At 37.0% G+C, this 14,228-nt stretch overlaps 1 protein-coding gene across 3 annotated transcripts in view; it reads right to left on the bottom strand.

Annotated features, from left to right (window-relative positions):
- Positions 1–453: 453 nt before the first annotated feature.
- Positions 454–14,228, bottom strand: part of NADK2 (NAD kinase 2, mitochondrial) — a 33,610-nt gene continuing 19,835 nt past the window's right edge. The window contains exons 5-12 of one of the 3 annotated variants that reach the window (XM_056514038.1): positions 13,986–14,069; positions 10,830–10,966; positions 9,979–10,057; positions 7,712–7,807; positions 5,648–5,703; positions 5,509–5,562; positions 4,927–5,050; positions 454–3,149 (exon numbers count right to left, since the gene is read on the bottom strand). In XM_056514038.1, the coding sequence (XP_056370013.1) occupies positions 3,011–3,149; positions 4,927–5,050; positions 5,509–5,562; positions 5,648–5,703; positions 7,712–7,807; positions 9,979–10,057; positions 10,830–10,966; positions 13,986–14,069 (769 nt within the window). In that variant the 3' untranslated portion in view covers positions 454–3,010. Of the gene's footprint in view, positions 3,150–4,926; positions 5,051–5,508; positions 5,563–5,647; positions 5,704–7,711; positions 7,856–9,978; positions 10,058–10,829; positions 10,967–13,985; positions 14,070–14,228 lie in introns of all 3 variants that reach the window. The other 2 variants (XM_056514037.1, XM_056514039.1) reach the window with 2 other exon arrangements.

The raw sequence follows: 14,228 nt of genomic DNA, 5'->3' as shown, positions 1-14,228 counted from the left end.
GAAATTTCTCACAGTACTGTGTCATTGATGGTGGTTTAAAGGACAGTGTATTAGCATAAATACTTTCAGCATCTATTAGAGTATGCTTTAAAACCTGTGTAGAATTGGAACAGTAGTAGGCCTTTTAAGTACAAGGAATAATTTTACGTACCAAGTTCAGTGTTGGAGAGGGATCAGCATTACTGTTGCCTTTTTAATGGCTATGATGGCAGCTGTAGCAGAGATACAGTGAAAGCCCTCTAGATAAGGTGCTTAACTGCCCCTATGCTAAGGGAAATAATAAGTAGCCCTAAGCAGTCTAGAACAGAACCTGCTACATTGCTTAAGTCTCTGTACTACATGTAACTGCATGAAGACTCACAAACCATTAAAAACAACCTGAAACAGTAAGTGAGAAGAAACTGAGCACATGAAACACTTTTGAAGGTTGAAGTAAATCACACGACAGCTTCATTTATCAATTAACCTTTTAATTTTTATTACATAATGTATAAACACCACTTGGAAAAAAAAAAGCAAAGAATAACAGGTCTAGTTGAGCAGAACACAGTGTAGACTAGCACTTAATGAAAATACCATGGACTTGACTCAGCAAGTAGAAGGGGTGCAAAAGTCACTGCCAGTCTGTGCAGATTAATTCAGTGTTAAACCAAGACTCAGTCCTCTCCTGGAATATTGTCTACCAAGTAAGAAAAAGGTAGCTGTTTACTATTAATTATAGATTTCTGAATCATCCTAGTAAATTTAAGCATTCACCAGTAAATGCTTCAACAGAATTGCAATTTAAATACAGACAAAACCAGTAGAGGCCACTCATGAGTAGGTCAGGCTTCCATTTTAATTAGGAATTTGACTGTGAAAATTATTAAATCCTAATCTAGATCATACTCTGGGACGGTAGGGCCTGAAAACACTGCCTCTTAATCTTGACATTCATAAGGAATGACAAGCATGTTTAAGAGGTATGGCTACTGATCAGACTAACCAGTCTCCATTAAAACAGCACACAAATGTCTAAATAAGCAGGGAAAGAATTTCTGCCAAATTTGCTGTGCATGTATTCAATATCTAAATCTGATCTAAGAGTGGTAGAATCCTAGGAAGTAATAAATTAGTGTTAATGGCATTGGTGGGCTTGGGGATTTTTTTGAATCCTAACAGCATACTGACTGACTAGTGTAGTTGACAGAGGCACATAAACAATCCCTAACTGGTTACAGATGGATTGAAAATAACTTAGAACCCTAATCTGTGTGGACACAACTTTTGGAAAGTTTAGTCTTTCGTGTCTTTACCTTTAGACAAGCTTTGTACATTACTTCTGACAGTAAGAGCTTTATTCCAATAGTTCCTGACCTTACCAATTTTTGAAAGCTTATTTGGCTTTGATTTTCCCCTCTGGGTGCACAATCATAACATCCTGACAGTGTAAGTAACCCTGCAGCACACTTAGAAGGTGAAATGCACACAATGATAGCTTATTCAGACATCTGCATCAATTTCACATTTTTCTAGAACTGAATGGTCTGGTCAAATCAATATCCTCTAAATTACATTTTAAGTTCTATTCACTCTCAAGTGTAGAAGGAAAAAACTCTTTGTCCATTTCCTCCACCAATAAAGAGCTGTTTACATTTTGCAAGTAGCAATAAACACACTGATTGATTGGCCACACTTCTGTTAGATCTGAGAACATCTGTTACAGAGGTCTCTTCATTCAAAAGTCATTTGAAGACAAGTCACTCTTGGAAATCAATCTGTAGTAGGCAAAACATACTATTTTCAAGTCACGTAGCAGAAGGGTTCTTGCTATAGGAATATTTGTTTTGTCAAATTCTGCCTCACCTATGCCATTATAAATACAGATTTCAAAAGGCAGTCACAGTTCACAGTTTCTCTAAAAGATTTCAAAGGTTACTTGCTCTTCTTTAATCAGAGTTTATTTTTTTTTCTTTCTATTATCAGCTTGATTACCTAATATAATCAGAGATATGAAATTAATTTGTTGTAATTTACATATTACTAGAATTCAGCATAGGACTGGAAATTTAAATTTTCTGGAGAAGGTAAAAACATGCTGGGAAAACTGGAAGACATAGGTATTAACTTGTGCTCCAAATGGCACTAGCCAGCATCTCTCATCCTTTAAATGTAAGAAATTCAAAACCTAAAATTCCAAACCACTGAACTTAATAAGGCCAGATCTATTTCTTAATGACAGCCAATTACATACACTAGTGTCTCTGATATCTGCTTTCCAATTAATCCATTCAGTGAAGGAATTTATCCTACTACAACATGATTTCTATAATTTGTATATTCCTCATGAAGGCGTGAAGAAAACCTTTGGGTTTCAAGTCCCTATCTAGCCAAACAAAAAAGGTAAAAGCTACCTCATTCAAGCTACCTCATTAAACCAGACTTGCACTCTTGATGTAAGTCTACAAAGTAGAAAAAATACTGGAAGAACAAAAAAAAAATTGCCACAAGTTGTATGAAACTACAAAGTTGTACAATTTTTTAAAAGCATACAAAAGATTTGTATTTTCATTTCTTTTACATCAACATCATAGTTTACCAAAATCTATATATCCTTGCATCAAATTGCTAGTTTGACAGTCAACTTCTCTACAAAAGTGTATGTATGAAGTATTTAGTTTCATCAGTCCCAGACTGTTACTAAAAAACTGTACATTTGAATGCTACTGACTTAATACTTGAACCCATTTACCTGTGTTTACAAAGCTTTCATGTTTGCCTTACAGGTTAAAATGTCAATTTTCATGGAAGTTAGAGGTAATACTTCAGACATATTTTACACTAGATGCAAAAAGAGCTTAAATATCAGGCTAATGATTCCCCAACCCAAAGGAATGAAAAGCATTTCAAGCTTCCTTCAAATGCTCTTGCATCTGAAAAGGCCAACTTCCAATATAATGCAGCATTGTGATATCCCCATGGTTTCCCTCTATGGATCCATAAATGTTTCAGCAAAAGACATCAGGGTCCTTCATTCTTCCAGCAGAACAGTGCACAGTGAATCCTCTGTGTCAATCAATATTGAAGCTATTGCCCCATCATTGAACTCAAAAGATGTTCCTCCATCCACAACCATACAAGCATCCCAACAACGGGAACGGACACAGACTCTGCAAAAACCCAACAAGGAAGATATCACAAAACAGCTTAAAAATTTAAGTATTTCACACAAGCACTTAACAATAAAACTGGTTCTGGGACATTCTTTTGCTTGGGCCAGTAAATGCTTAAGCTCCACTTAGCATGGTACAAAGCCCTAGAACCCCTCAAGTTATCAGTACTTTGTATGGACTTGGCAAAGAGTCCAGAGAGGACTGAAGGAGTTGGCCAATGGAGCCCATTGTTCCCAGAGTCTGAACAATATAACACTTGGTGTTGAAAACTGACACTTAGGTGTAATTAAAGAAAGCTACTGATCCCATTTAACTGTGATTTACTTAACAGAAAAGTTTACAATTAATTTAAGATTCTAATATGTGATCTTACTATATGAAATATGTATTTTCAAATAGCAATGCTTAAGATTAAAATATTTGAACATTAATGTAATTTATTTTGTTACGTTAATCACTCAGAGAGAGGAAAAGTAATTACAAACACAAAGCTCAAGGTCAGGGTGCTTGCCAGGCAGCTTCAAGAGCTGCAGCATATTGACATCAATACTGGAGTCTGACTATACCATATTTAATAAGTTAAAATCTAGTCTTATAAAATTTAAGGTCTCTCTTTTAGAGCTGGACAAGACAGAATAAAAAATTTGGCTCAGAGTTCCTTCAGAATTTTGCTTTGCTACAAAAGGTTGAATTTACATTTAATTACAATTGAAATACTGTATTGCTTTCAATAGATTCTGTTATTGTTCAGTTCAGTTGTTCAGTTATTCTGATCATATAACTAATGGCTGCACATGTTTATATTTACTTGTGGCAAGTTCTACATCTCATAAAGTCATTTAGATTGGAAAAGATACGCAAGATCATGAGTTCAACCATTAAACTACCACTACCAAACCCACCAATATGTCTGCAGGTGCCATGCCTACATGTCTTTAAATACCTTCAGGGATGATGATCCCACTACTTCCATGGGCAGCATGTCCCATTGCTTTACAACCTTTTCCATGTTTCCCCATGCTCAATGTAAACCTCCACTGGCACAAGTGCCCTAAGTTAAAATGACGAATTAGCAAATAATTCAGGTTTGGAAATGCGTTTAGTCCAATCCTCTGCTCAAAGCAGGACTTATTTAAATGATGTGTTAGGTTGCTTAAGACCTCACCCAGGCAAGTTTTGAGTATCTCCAAGAACAGTGATAAGACAATCTATAGAGAAAATCTGGTCGACTGCCAGACTATTCTTACTGTGAATTTTTTTTTTCTTTAATCAGACTCTTACATCCTATAAAACTATGGCTATTGCATTACTCTACTCTGAAGTGAGTTTAACTCAAGTCTCCTCTGAAACCACACTTTGGTAGCTGAAGACAGCAACTGGATTCCCCCATAGTCTTGTCTCCTAAAGGCTAAAGGGAAGCACTGTTTGAGTATTTCCTTAAAAATCACTTATTCTGGCCCCCTTATACTCCCAGTGGCCCTTTCCTGAATTCACTCCAGTTTGTCAATGTCTGTGTCTCATACTGAGAAATGGCACATGTCCAAAACTGGGCACAGTGAGACTCTTTTATTCTGTAAGATTATGCAGGGATCAAACATTAAAAAGCCATAACACTACTAGGAAATATTTTCATCCTGCTGTTACAAGAACAATACTCAAGTCATTCAAAGCACAAACTGGATGTTGAAACACTTCAAGGCAATGTCCTGGATTGCTCATACTTCGACAGATACACAGAATGAAGTAACTCTTTGCTATTGCAGCCAACACTTACTTTGAAGAGAAGCCACGCTGACGGCTACTCGAGAAAACTCTGTTTACAATAGGCTCTCGAACACTGAAAAACATCTTTGGTTCCTCTGGACTGTAGAGCAGAGACTCATTGTAATCATTTGTTACTGTAAGCAGAGGAGTCAGCCATTAGTTTTCACAGACAAAATGAGTTACTTTCAGAAACACACATTCCTCCAGGAAAGACTGGCTTCTCTATCAAGAGGGAACATCAAGACTTGACAGATGTTTAATAGTCTTTACATGCAAAAAAAAAAAAATTACTTTTAGGGAAGGCTCCTTTCAGTTCTACTGCATGATGAACACTCAACAGCTCTCTTCTGATGATTAAATACTGTTTGATATTTTAAGAGAGTTGAAATTCTCCTGAAGAGGATATACAGAAGTCTAAATAAGTGCTTTTATTTCAAGTAAGACATTGTTCGCCAACTGTGCCTAATTAATGTCTGTAAGACAGACTATTACTGCAAGAGTGCTAAAACACTGAAAGCTGAGTGGTACAGAATACAAACAAAATGAACTGGCTAGAGATACTTAAAAAATAAATCTTGCCTTTTTCACTAACCTTTCTGTACCAGTTCCGTGTTCAATGGCATATTCAAACTTCCGTGCTCTTTTGCTGTTAAGCCAAGAGAAAGAGCCCCAGAGTTAGATAGATGTATCTTTATATAAACTTGGCTACTAATGCCACATTGTTCACTCACCAATCTTAAGGATCTCTTCAATAGCTTGATGTGCAACCTTGTTAATGTTATAGGACCTAGACAGAGAAGAAATCTTGTTTGCTAAGCAGTACAACTTAGGACAAAAACCGAGCAAAACCAAAAAATCGTGCACACTGATGAAAAACTGAATTCAACACTTGGGGAGGGAACAGAATGTTATTAAGCGTGAGCTGGTAACAGTTTATTTTTAAAAAAAGTCTTAAATCAACTCTTGCTTTGGCATCTACCTGTGGCCTTGTAAACCTTAAAAATCAATTAACTGAGGTTTTCAGGAAAGAAAAGCATGAGATATAGTCTCCTTGTCAATAATCCCCCAGCCTTAAAACCCCAATAACTGCAGAATTAAGTCTGCATTAAAAAACAGAAGCATGACAGTTCTAGAGATTGTGTTCTATGAACCCAACACATTACCTCTTTATTTGTATCTAAGATGTGGTCTTAAATCTCACAAGAACTGGTGTAGATAGAAAAGAAACAGATCAGACACTTCTGCATTTGACACATTTGGATGAACAAGTCAGCATAGCCTCAGTCTGAACTGAGGCAAAACTCCAAAAAAAAGTCTCCCTCCTCTGCCCACACTCCGAAGGGAATAGGTGCTAACCACAGCCACTGTGCAGCAGTGCTGTGAAGATCTCACATGCCTGTGACTCAATAAATCTTAAAATCCTCAGTCCAGCACTTCTGTCATGGCAGTAAACGCCTCAGACTGCAATACAGATCCACTGCACCCCTACCTGACACAGGGCTGCTGAGCATGGCTGTCCAAGGCTCTCTCTCTTACTGCCCATGTGCAAGCCTGAGCAGATGCTATCAAGATATCCTTTTACCCAAGCTTTAGCAGCTGGAAAGCACCTGGACATTTAAATGTCTCTCACTCCCAGCAAGTCTGAAACTCGAGGAGAGACAACAGGCTAAGGGAGATCACTCCACTGAAGCTTGGCCTCAGTTTAGAGAAGTCCAGCAACACATACTCATTATAGCAAAGGAGAGGGGAAATCCTGGAGCTTGGTTGCTGGTTCTGGGTATGCTCAGCACAGAGTGTATAAGCAAATGGAATGCGTAAGAACAGCACTGAATTAAGACTGTACTTTCCCAAGGTACTGAACACTAGGAAAGTTTCCCTAGCTGTCTGCCAATTTCATCCTTGGCAGGCTCCAGGACTAAGTTATGCTGCCTGAATTCAAAATTCTGAATTACAATGAAGAGCAAAACCCAGTAACCATGGTTACAGCATGAATACTCATTTTTGAATTTCATTAAAAGCTTCTGTTCTAGTTCATCTTAGCCTGCCACATAAGTCCAGTGCCTGTTGTACAAGTTAAAATTATGAGCATAAACATGTCTTTGGCATCTCAAAACTAAATTGATTAGACTTGCATGCAGTACTGCAGCATGTTTAAACTGAAGTTTAAATAATTTATCCCTCTAATTAAGCTAGCACTGTTCTCTGTAGATATGGCCATCTTTATTTAAAGGAGTATTTTGGCAAAGAGATTATCCCCTATCAATTAAATATGGAAGAAACAAAAGGCTTGAAAGGGGAATGGACAGTAGATGTGCCAGAGAACACTCAACACTGCTTCCAAATATATTCCAATTCTTCTTAGAACTTAGATTCATATAAGATTACTGGGCTATACCATCTAAGCATTTAAATTTTAGCCAACAATAGTAGTTCATAGATCACCCCAGTACAGTCTCTTCAAGTCACAGCAGAATCCCCTTCTCCCACCACTCCCAACCATTCATCTTCACGTGTGACATGCCACAACTTTCACTGAAATTACACCTAAGGCAAACTTCTGCCCCTGTGCCACAGCTCCTCACCCTTTCAAGGCTTCTCTCCATACCCACAAGTAATGAGTGCCCTGCTCTTCCCATACATCTGGGAACAACTCTGAGCCATCCTGACAGTGACAATGTTAGACTGACTCACCCACAGCTCAACAGAGCCTCGTGAGGACAAAATGCACAGGACAAATAGGTTCATCTAGCTTATCTGAAATGGTATTTTCTGTCAAAGCAGCAACGTGTACTCACCATGCTTTTGATCCTGTTCCAGTACACACATTAAGCCCTGAACTCTTCTGTTTCTCCCAAGGACCATCATCAACTGATATTTCATAATAGGAGGCCCTATGAAGCGAGAATTTAAAACTGGGTTTGCAGGACTTAAAGTTCTCCCTGAATAAGACAGAACACACAGCCTTATCAGGCACATAACAATTTAGAGGGCTACTTTCAAATCTGGATCACAATTTCACAGGCTTTGTACAGGGTTTCCCATTTGACAGCTACTTCTGATTCACTATTTTATAGCAGTTTTTATAATGGACTAAAATGATTTGTAGCATGAACTTTTAGGCACTTCTTGTGCAGTCACTTCCCATGTTAATTTATACACAAAACCACCTCTGTGGTTCATCTGAAGGGCTTGCTGGACCTACATATAAAACTATAAATAATTACCTTCCTTGCATAACTGCAGTACAAAAAATGTGTTTATGCTATGATTGGGTCTCATTAAATTATGTCAAAGAACATTAAACATTTCAATACCAGTAAGTAATAGTATGATTGAACCTGAATTCTTGATCACTTCAGTAATTAAAAATGCAGTGATTCTTCATGAATAGCTTTACACAATCAGCAGGCTTACATTTCTCTCCAAATTATTCCTAAAATTCGAAAGTACTAGGTCTTGATGTACAATCATCCCCTGCACATTACTGTTCATGTGTCAGGGGATTCCTAGTGTTAGGCCTAAAGATCAAAATTTCTCTCTACAAGCCTCAGAATATCCAAGAGTATATTTGTGAACTTGTTGATATTCATAGTGCTCAATTCAAACAGCGTGATACAGGCTTCAGACTAATAGGTATCATCACACAAATGCCACATTCACTGTTTTATGCATGACTGAGTTTCACCTTTCTTAGTAAACAGAACTTACTGAGCTATTATTTCAGTCTGGATCCACTAGAAACAGCTCTTGGCTGTTTGGTCTAACAGTTTGTATTGTCAGTATGCTGTGTAATCAGTCTTGAGAAGATGGGGAGATTAGAGAACTGAAGTAGATTAAGAATACAGGTGAACATCTTGATTCAGTTTAATGTACTTTTTGCAAGCTGGGTATTCTAGGGTTTTTTTCTTCAATTTACTTGTTTTCATCACTGACATGCAGAATAACTCCTTAAAAGAAGCATCAAAAATCACTTTGTCTAAATAAACAGCAGACCTGTGTATCTGAAACAGAAGATTCGTCTTTATGACATTTAAGTCTTCAAGTCTAAGGTCCTATTAACACCCTGCTTTTTTCTGGAGGTTTGTTTCTAGAGGTATTGTGTTCCTCAGTGGTTCTCAAATACACTGGAACCAAGAGCAGAATGTACTTGTGACACTCATAGCATTGGAAAACAACTTTGTGTTCCTATATCACTGCACATTAAATAAACGTCTTAGAATCTTGATAAAATTAGGTTTGATTTAGTAGAAAGTAGGATTTGTATCTCTTTGAGATTAATTTCTTCTGCCAGTTTGAGGCTGAAGTTCAGACAAAAAATAAAGTACTCATAGAACATTTATATTGTTTGCACCAGCATTCAGTATCCCAGGCACTGTACAAACACACACTACTGAACTCTAAAGTGGCTTTTCTGTTCTTGTTTTTGTCTGGGGTTTTTTAAAAGATAATCAATAAAGTGAAAACAGATATAAAAGTTAAAGTCTGGTCAAATCCTGACTCATGTCTTTTACCACAGCCCCAGTCATACTCCCCATGTCCTTCCTATTGTTTGGCTTGAGGACAGAAAGGACAGTCAAATATATCGTGGATAAGGCAGCACCATGATTTGATACAAACACATTTCTTAACTGAAGGAAATAACTATTTTCCACCAATAACAATGTTTCCACCAAAAACAGGCTAATACCTTTGCATCTAACAGAAAGGCAGAAAAAGGAGTCCTGTTAAAAGCTATTTCTATTTGCTCATGCTAAAAGATTATGTAAAGATGTGTAAGAATATATGCAGGAGAGGAGGCAGTTTAAGGACAGATCTTGAAATCATCAGCAAAATGGAAAGAAAAAAGGCAGGAAAAATGACAGAATAACCAGAGAGGAGGCAGAAAACCAAAAATTAACATTATTGCACTTACATCTTTGAAAATACACTTTGTAATCAGCAGTAATACAATCAGTGTTAAATACTTATAGACTAGAACTGAAATTTGACAGTAAAATCACTGAGTCATATAAAGAAATTAAGTCAACTATGTCTCGCTGTAACAACAAACAGTCAAACATACCTGGATGAAAGAGACTCCCCAATAAAGACTTCATTGAGTGCTCTCACTGGTAGAAGATGTGGACCAGAAATATCAGACCCTGCAGATATCAAATATAATAATGGATTTAAAACACAAGTTTTCAAAAAACATTCACAATTCACTGGAGGACAGATTCTGTTGCCTGAATTTGTTTTCTAAACCTAATGCTCCATTTTCTTCAAAGAGTTATTTTTTCACTGATTTATTCTGTGGCCAGTCACTGTCCTTTACTGGAGACAATAAATATTTAAACCAAGGTCAGCAATGACACTTAAGTTAAGACATTTTTCCCTGAAAAGTCACAGGCAACCAGGCAGAAGGAAGTCTTCTCTTCTGTCAGTCACTCACTCTTTCAGCCAAGTTAAATTTACTGGCAGTGACTTAACAGACACTTCTGATGAAGTTCAGAGAAGCAGACTTCATACCACAAAAGGTAATTAAAGTGGATTAACAAATTGTTCACATTGACAAGGACTTCTTAGTGAGCAAAAGCAGTACTGGACACAGGTTAAGCACAAAACCATGCATATTTCAACCCATCATAAAGGTGTTCAAGAATTATCTACAGACAGATTCTCACTTCTAGTGTCTTATTTGCTTGCTGGTAGTCCAAGACCAGCTTTTACAACTCTCTATTAACCTAACCTAAAAGTCAGCTTGTATACACAAACATGCTCAAGTAGTTACAGTAACTCTAAGAGACAGCAATTTATAAAAGATCAGGTATTTTGACAGCAGGTATTTCAAATACTAAAACTTTTACAAATCCGTATCTTCTAATCCAAGTTATCATAGCAAAGTGATTACATTTTTGTCAGATTTTAACCTACTTTGATCTTGGAATCTTTCATTTATGTGAGCCCTGCTGTGTTGCTCTTGGCTTAGTTGTTGTTCATGTAAATCCACAGGGGTTGTGTTAATCCCAGTTCCTTCAAGATACAGTCGGATTCTTTGCCGCCACTGCCATCTAAGAGAGGAGAAAGAAGTCAGTATGAAATATTCATTACAAAATTAGATAGGATCTGAGAGTCTCCACTCTCAAAGCAGACACCTTAAGATTAGAAGCTAAATATATTCAAGTTCATATTTCAAGTTTTATAGCTTCCACTATAACTTCTAAATTTAGAAAGTTATTAATACTTAATTGTAAATTCTTTACATTTACCAGTTTGCTATCTAATGTTATTTTGCATGCGTAAAATAAAAGGGCACTGGCCAAAAGCAGCCTATAAAAATTGTACGTAACAAACTCTGCTTTTTAGTCATGTGATTCTACTATGTGAATGAATGACTAATGCAAGAATTTGAAAATAAAGAAATCTCAATAATTTATACAGAAATACATGCTTCCTTTTTAACATCTTTTACTTGTATTTGTACATGCCCAGAAAAACAGTTCCATGCATCCCTTTATATATAAGGCCCCAAGTCAAGTATCCTCTCATTTTAACAATCCTTCCAGGCCTATGAATTCAGGGTGCTTAAGAGGAATTCATAAGAAGCAATAGAAGGACATAAAAGCCATGTTACAACATCTGTTTTTTTTTTTTTTCCTAGAAATATCAATTCCTTTTCCTCTTACATCCTAAGATATTCCATAAAACAAAATAGCAATAGTTTTGCCTAAGAAAGCAAATCACAAGAGTGTTACAGCACATCTTTTCCCTGATCATATTCAGGGAAATATCCAGGTGATATCCACGTGACAGTAACCAGTTTTCCTAAAATTACAAGAGTTATGCTTTATATGACTGCACTGCTAGTTTTTCCTCTTGTCATCTTTAAAGAGCCTCATCTACATACTCTATCTGCCCTTAAATTCCAAGTATGATTTTAGGTAGTCATGCAGAAACCATGCAGTGAGTATCCCCATACTAGCCTCCTTACAATGCTCATGTTAGAACATGTCACAAAATTACAAAATAGAACTGTACTCCTACCTATTAATGCCAAGACCACCAAGAAAAAATACATGGGAAATCTGATATAGTTTGTCCTTTATAAATTAATAATGTTGGTTGTCTCATGGATTACAAGGTCCATGTTAACACAGACTGTTGCACTGACTGATGGGGATAAGGAAAAAAAATAAATTACCCTTTTCCAGTTTCTGGCAACTCACCATCCACTACAACTTCAAGATATCAGAAGCCCTTCCAGACAAGGATTCAGTTACTCACCTATTCCAAAGTTTGCTTAGGGCCAAACAAATCTAAGAACTCTCAAATGAAACACCTGCTCACGTCCTTGCTTAAGAATAAAGTTCTCGTTGTTCCAGAAAAATAATTAGAGAAACCCTTTCTGTTTCGCTCTGGCGACGTTTCAGCTCCATAATGAGGCATATCAACAACAAAAATATAACTTGTTTCCAACAAAACATCAAAATTGCCAAATGTCAAGGGAGGTTATCTGAACAAGCACTGTAGTTTTACTTAAGCAAATTAAAATGATGGAGACTAAAAAGCCTCTGTTTTCTAAATCTTAGAATACGTGAGTTGAAAGTACCTGTTCCTTTAGCAATACATACTGAAAGTCCTGGCAACTGTATTCATTTAATTCAGAACTTTTCTACAGCTCAAATACAGTTATACTTCAAGTCACAATTTTAATATGTTAGAAGTATAAACAAAAATCAGTTGCTAGACACTTTTACATGAATGACTGATTTCTGTTTGATGGTTTTTCGTCACAAAAATATTCTGGAAAGTTATTCTACTACAGAACAATGTGTCTTCTTAACTAGTTATTAAAAACTCTTCCCTAGTCCGTCCTCTAAAATTCATCTTGTTTCTTTCTAATTCGAGTGGGATTATTCTATTTTAATATCTAGTACTGAAAATATCAAGCTATATTCAGCATAAAGAAATGTTTTGCTTTATACTAATCTGATGGCAAAATTTAAGCCACTTAATCTCAATCACCAAAACCACAGATACAACACACTGACCATTTCCTAACTGTATGTATTTCATTAGTTTCTATTCTTATGGCCATCTAAAACCACATGTTTTTGAGTCCTTGTCCTAGGGTGACTTTATGATGCTTGTATCCCCAGTTGTCTGTTCTGTTCATGCTGGATATTAAGTTCTGCACCTTTGGGACAGGTTCTGAGAGTGAAAGGGGAGAAGAAGTTCTGCACAGTTTGTCTGCAGAAGCTGCACTTGCTCCCCTGCATTCCTTCTCACTGGGCTGTCTGCAGCATGGATAGACAGCAGGAGAGAGTCTCCTTGGCTTTTTTGTTAGTTTTTAGCTAGCTGAGGCACAGAAGTTCCCTGGACTGTGCTTCTTCTTTTTCTTGGCACTGATCAGCCCAGCTCTGGACTGAAAACCCAGAGAACACCAGGAGCTCACACCTGTGGCCCTCCAGGGCTGGGATGTGAAATTTTCCAGCAGGAGGGACTGAGAGAGACTGAGCAAGCCAAGCTACAGCCCATGACAAGAAGAGACTTTCTGAATTTGCCATCTCTTCAGAACAACAAGAGGTTTTATTGCTTAACGTTACTAATTTTTTCATGTTTGTGAGTACTTCTCTTGTTAAAGAAACAGTTTTTCCCACTTTTCTCAAAGGAGATTTTCCTTCCAAACCAGTTGAGGGAAAAGCAGCTTGAATTTGCTTTCTAGAGGAGAGCACATCAAAAGTTTCTTCCAAAATTTGCCCTAAACCAGGATGGTCCTGAAGTACATAAACCAATTCTTTCAAGAATGCAGTTCCTCATTTGCTAAGTCAGAAGTCAGAAGTGAATATCAATCATTGCAGGTCATACCAGAAGACTTTCTGCTGGAACTGGCAGTCAATTTTATCATTTGTATTCCAGTCTCACTCTTGACCACCAACTCATTTTTCAACATTATAAACATCTACACAGAATTCATAATTTGAACCATTAAGATTTTACTAAGTTTCACCTGCTCCTTAGGAATTGCACATGATTAAGTGTTTTCCAACCCCTCTATGTTTTTGAAAACCAAAGATCTGTGAATCCTACCTGAACTCACCACGATAAAGCTTCTGTAGTGCTTCAGGAAATGAATGTGTGTATTTCACAGGCAAGCACAGGTGACCTTCTGATCTGGTAGCAAAAAATGACAATGAAAACGACAGCATTACTGTTCAGATTTGGCACCTCTGGAAAACATAAAACAAATCAAATCTCTCTCTGTGTTACATCTAGTAAAGTTGCTCTACTATCTCTACTATTCTTGCACAGTACATCAGCAAGAACACACTG

The sequence above is a fragment of the Oenanthe melanoleuca genome, chromosome Z (assembly GCF_029582105.1).
Source record: "Oenanthe melanoleuca isolate GR-GAL-2019-014 chromosome Z, OMel1.0, whole genome shotgun sequence".
Classification (NCBI taxonomy): Eukaryota; Metazoa; Chordata; class Aves; order Passeriformes; family Muscicapidae; genus Oenanthe; species Oenanthe melanoleuca.
This window is presented reverse-complemented; position numbering and strand designations above follow the sequence as displayed.